General features: G+C 39.6%; 1 protein-coding gene across 1 annotated transcript; it reads right to left on the bottom strand.

Moving 5' to 3' along the window:
* Positions 1 to 1,325: 1,325 nt before the first annotated feature.
* On the bottom strand, positions 1,326 to 4,577 carry LOC117460140 (hatching enzyme 1.2-like). The gene is made up of 11 exons (XM_034101387.1): positions 4,494 to 4,577; positions 4,369 to 4,420; positions 4,252 to 4,287; positions 4,114 to 4,164; positions 3,994 to 4,047; positions 3,867 to 3,913; positions 3,011 to 3,080; positions 2,808 to 2,925; positions 2,145 to 2,314; positions 1,791 to 1,872; positions 1,326 to 1,633 (listed from the first exon to the last, which is right to left on the bottom strand). Exons 2-11 carry the CDS (start codon positions 4,397 to 4,399, stop codon positions 1,501 to 1,503), a joined length of 792 nt encoding a protein of 263 aa, XP_033957278.1. The 5' UTR covers positions 4,400 to 4,420; positions 4,494 to 4,577; the 3' UTR covers positions 1,326 to 1,500.
* Between the last annotated feature and the right edge of the window lie 631 nt (positions 4,578 to 5,208).

Genomic DNA, 5,208 nt, shown 5'->3' with positions numbered 1-5,208 from the left:
CACCAAAAAGAAAGACATTTGGGGAAGCTGGGTTAATCGGAACATGAGAAGACACAGGTATAGACAGAGAGAAGGAAGAAGTAAGATGTCCCCCGACAAACTAAGCCTATATCAGCAAAACTAGGGGCTGAATCTAATCAGCCCTAACTATAAGCTTTATCAAAAAGGAAGATCTGAATCGCACTCGTAAAAACGGATAGGGTGTCTGCCGCCCGAACACAAACTGATTCCACAAATGTGGAGCTTGAAAAAAGGCTCTGGCTCCCATTGTACTTTTAGAGACTATAGGGACAACCAACAACCCTTCATTCTTGGAACGCAATGCCCTAGTAGGCCAGTAGAGTATAATGAGTTATTTACGGTAAGATGGCACCTGCCCATTAAGGGCTTTGTAGGCGAGAAGAAGAATTTTAAATGCTATCCTGTGTTCTATAGGGAGCCAGTGTAAGGCAGCCAGAACAGGAGTAATGTGGTCCTTTATCCTAACTCTGGTTAGTACACAAGCTGCAGCATTTTGAATCAGCTGAAGCGACTTTACTGACTTCTTGGTACTCCCAGATAATAAAGAGTTACAATAATCCAGCCTGGAAGTAATAAATGCATGGACTAATTTCTCTGCATCGTTTTGAGGCAAGATATGCCTGATTTTTGCAATGTTACGTAGATGGAAGTAGGCGGTCCTTGAAATTGATTTTATGTGGGCGTTAAAGGATAAATCCTGATCAAATATAACACCAAGATTCCTTACAGTCTCACTGGAGGCCAAATTAATGCCATCCATAGTTAGTATATCTTTAGATAATTGTTTCGTAGATTCTTCGGGCCAAGTACAATAACTTCAGTTTTGTTCGTGTTTAACATCAAAAAGTTTAAGTTCATCCACGTTTTTAAGTCCTTAAGGCAGTCTTGAATTTTATTTAGATGATTAATTTCATCAGGCTTGATTGATAAATATAGTTGAGTATCATCCGCATTACAATGAAAGTGTACAGAATGATTCCTTATAATATTGCTTATATAATGTGAACAAAATAGGTCCGAGCACTGAGCCCTGTGGCACTCCATGGCTAACTTTGGTTTGCGTGGAAGATTCATCGTTAACACGTACAAACTGAGAGCGTTCAGATAGATAGGACCTAAACCAGAATCTAATATAGAGTTAAATGCAACAGTAAGGCTATTTTTATCATCGTCAACATGAATATTAAAGTCACCTACAGTAATTCCTTTATCCGTTTTAGGTACCAAAGTTGATACAAACTCAGAGAATTCTAGGTATAGGCTTGTAGGTATACATTTTCAATACAAGGAAAGAGCAAGCGGGGTAGGATTTTCAAAAACTTTATTAATCTCATGGTTAATGTCAGTTAACATCAGCGTGGCTCAGTGCGTCCCTCCTCATGTCTGAATAAAGTTTGAATACTTTGCATGAACTGAAAACTGTACTTCAATTTGGATTATGCATGCGTCTGTAATATATTTCGACAGTAGCGCAGTTGGTTAGTCGTTACCACAGTGGTAGAGTGAGTTCAGCCTCAGTACATCCAGCTCACTGAGGTGTGTCCTTTGACCTATCTGCACCCCGCTAGTCTTCGACAACACCGTCGGACTGCCATCTTGACTGAAGTAAGACCTGAAACAAAAGATAATTTACTAAATAGTTGTGTAGGATTATAACATACAGTTCTTCCCAAGTTAGAATTCATTCATCCTGTATTGGCATTATTATTCGTTTTTCTTTTTAAATGTTATGCAGGGGAAGAAATACACGAGGATGGGTTCAGACTTACTCTCCGTAGTGCATGATGGAGTTGAGGTCATACGGCAGGTTCTGAGTGTCTCCTTGTTTCACCTCGAAGTTGCTTCGTTTCCCTTTTTAAAATCAGGAATAATTCATTACACCTTGATTTCTGCAGAACATGGAGTTGGTTTGTTCTAATCATCCTAAGCTACAGCACCATTTTATGTTTTATTTCTGTGCCTTTAAGGATTTGTATCATCTAAAAGAAAACATTAAAACCTTACAATGTACTTCTACATCGAATTTCCCCAAAAATACATATGCAGTTTAAAATATGCGAAATGGAAAAACTATTCATTGCGTTTTCTTAATACAGGATAATGTCTCCCAGCGAGGTGTTCACCTGGCATGATGTTGCTCCACTCCACAGAGATGTACTGGTCGCGGTCCCTGCGGTTGTGTTCGTGGTGCAGACCCAGAGCATGGATGATCTCATGGCAAACATTACCCACAGAGCACGAGGGTGCGGAGTACAGCGCCTGGGCTCCTCCTACACATCCAACGTAGGACGGATGTGTAGCTGCAGAGACAAGAAAATGCATTTACTCTCCTACTTCTGGTAACATAAAGCCAAGCGGAAAGAAACTTTTTAAACCAAATGTATCCACGTGTTGCTGCAGTATAGAGAGGCGAAGTCCCTCCCTTTCCGGGGGACCTCCATGGGACCTTATTTCTGAGAGTTATTTGCACAATTTTTATTTTTAATCCATCTTCCCAGTTATCATTGGAACTATATCCACTGGAGAAACTCCCTGAAATAGATACAAATAAATAACCTTCAGTCGAGGCTATTTATACGAGAGCAACACTTGTATTTTAACTTCTAATACTTAAAAAACAAAAGAGTTTGACTTAATTTGCTGCCTTATGTGAAAAGAAAAAAATATATTTAAGGTGTTCACAAGTGTTATATTACTACTAGATAGTTATGAGTGAAGACACAAATCAAAATACCTCAAGACAAGAGAGAAATAATAATAGTTTTGGGTTGAATAGTAACATCTCTCACCCTTTGCCATTACGGAACTCGATGTAGTTCAGCTCTGTGGTGTGAGGCGTGAAGCGAATGCAGGTGACGTCTGAGATCATCTTGAAGGCAGCGTGGATGTCAAACGCTCGATCAGCTGTTGGAATGAAAACATAACAGTTGCTAATCACTTGTTGCTAATGAGTCAAACATTAGAGCGGGTTAATAAAGAATCCACCCACCGAGTTCCTGACTGATGGTGTACGGCATGACGGCGTCCGACCACAGGTTCTGCACGGCATTCCTGTCCTCCTGAAAATATAAACAGCAACAACGGTTCGGTTTTATCGCCACACTTTCATGGATTTATAAATATGGTTGTTCATCGTCTTAATTTACCAGTTTTGAGCCCAATTTCAATCAACAATTGCAGAATTTTGCAGACTTCATTTTACAACTTAAAAGGTGGGTAAAGTCTTTAGTCTTATACATCCATGGGTAAAATACATAGCCGGAAAAAAATCTGCCTCTTCCTTCAGACCTCCTTACAGAGCCCCTCCTCCAACACACACATGACCAATGAGGGCACAAGATGAGTTTGTGCACAGATGGAAGGCTGACAGGCAGGCAGGCCATCAAGTTATTTTAGCCAGGCCGGCTCAGATGATTGGTCGTGCTTTTTACAGCGCCACGGCTTCCACAGATGACATTTTTTAATGTATTTATTGTCAAAGCATTTAATGTATTCATTTCTATCGGGATGTTAAGAGCATTCCATGGAATATAACAAGTGTTTCTGAAGTGAATTACCTACCACACCTTTAAGGTCTGCCTGACTTAAAAAAAGCATTATTATTATTTGTAATAATTCTAAGAAGTAGTCGGGAGGGGAGTAGTGGTGGCAAAGGCATAATTGGTATTAGTTTAAATATTTGTAGTTTAATGCATTTGTTTTATTAATTTCCCCTTCAATGCTGTCCCTTAGTGTGCCGGCTCGCCCCTCGGTGCTCAGGAGTCTTTATTCTACAATAATAAAAACAGTTGGCCAGGAATTTCATTGCATCCTAAAGAAATGTGGGAAATAAAAGTTGTCCTTACCGGGATCAACATGTCTCCCTCTTGGACAATCACATCATCTTCAAGCCCTACGACGTGATAAAACGAGTCACTGTACATTGAATCTATGAAAGACTATATTTGTTTTACACATGTATTCAAAGTTTACCTTCTAGAGTTTCTGAGCTGGATCGCTGTGGCTCTAGCATTGACACCAACACACCTAGAGAAATCTGAGGGTTAAATCAAATCATTTTAAAACACGACATTCAATATCTGATAAACGTACCTGTTGCAGGATGAGTCATATTCTGGGTGCCATTTAAGGGAATGACACTACCTGTACATTAAATATTAAGTGAAATATAGTTTAAAAACAAATAGAGATATAAACAGAATGTTCAGTTTGTATAAAATTACTGTTTACCTTGTTTTTGCACATCTGACATCGCAGTAACATTGTCTACAAAAACAAGGAATTCCTCGTTAATAATTTGTATATTTGATCAAATGCTTTTAAAAAACAATAATCAATTGAACCAACCTGGCATGACTGGTATCCTCCTGTGTTGCATTACTGGGGACACCACCAACGACTGCATGAAAATAAAGAGTGAATAATCATTATTATTAGGCACAATTTGTACTTTTGAATGCTTACATTCTTACCTGAAAGCATGCAGATGAAGACCATAAGCCACGTAGTGCAACACAGTTTCAACAAACTAACAAATTAGCATCCTGACTGTCTCCTCAGCAGCTGTGATCACTTCACTGATTACAGGCTCTATATATAAGCATTCAGCCTGACCTGTAGAGGGCGCTGCAGTGGGTTTAAAGGGGCTAACACAGTATGATATCTATTCATAAGGTATTGGTGTTATTTTTAGGCTTTTTCTTGACATATATTGCGCAATGGGCTAATTATTAGGGTGTAGGTAAACAATTTGCAACAATATTTTTGACTCATCGCTTTTACGTAATATATTTATTTTCTCTTACCTTCTTTGCAAAGAACCTGGTATTTTCTGTTATTCATTACCTAAGTCACATGTGTCAAACTCAAGGCCTGGGGGCCAAATCAGGCCCTTGGTGGATTTCATTTAGACCCGCAGGATAATGTTTAATTACTATTAGATCTAGCCCGCCGGTATATTGCATGCACACCTTCACTCCATCCTGAGGGTCTCCTCAGCTCAGAGCCTGAGCCCAAACATTGATGAACTTGCACCCGAGATGAGATGCCAAGTGTCTGAACTAGCATCACCAGTGGCGGCGCCAGAGTATTTGTGTTGGGTAATCTATGGTAGGGCTAACCCATACAGTGGTGGGGCTCAAGTCAGTATTTGCAATGTAATTACATACACGCTATATCGCTCCCTTT

Source organism: Pseudochaenichthys georgianus, chromosome 15 (genome assembly GCF_902827115.2).
Source record: "Pseudochaenichthys georgianus chromosome 15, fPseGeo1.2, whole genome shotgun sequence".
In the NCBI taxonomy this organism is placed as follows: domain Eukaryota; kingdom Metazoa; phylum Chordata; class Actinopteri; order Perciformes; family Channichthyidae; genus Pseudochaenichthys; species Pseudochaenichthys georgianus.
The sequence above is the reverse complement of the archived record's forward strand: the minus strand, read 5'-3'. Positions and strand labels throughout refer to the sequence as shown.

What these genes read in the sequence shown, in the direction of transcription:
- LOC117460140 (XM_034101387.1), bottom strand. Translation starts at nt 4,399, where the DNA reads ATGCAACACAGGAGGATACCAGTCATGCCAG. An exon ending in GAGGATACCAGTCATGCCAG is followed by an intron (nt 4,288 to 4,368) that starts GTTGGTTCAATT and finishes TTGTTTTTGTAG; the next exon opens with ACAATGTTACTGCGATGTCA. An exon ending in AGGGAGACATGTTGATCCCG is followed by an intron (nt 3,081 to 3,866) that starts GTAAGGACAACT and finishes TTATATTTTCAG; the next exon opens with GAGGACAGGAATGCCGTGCA.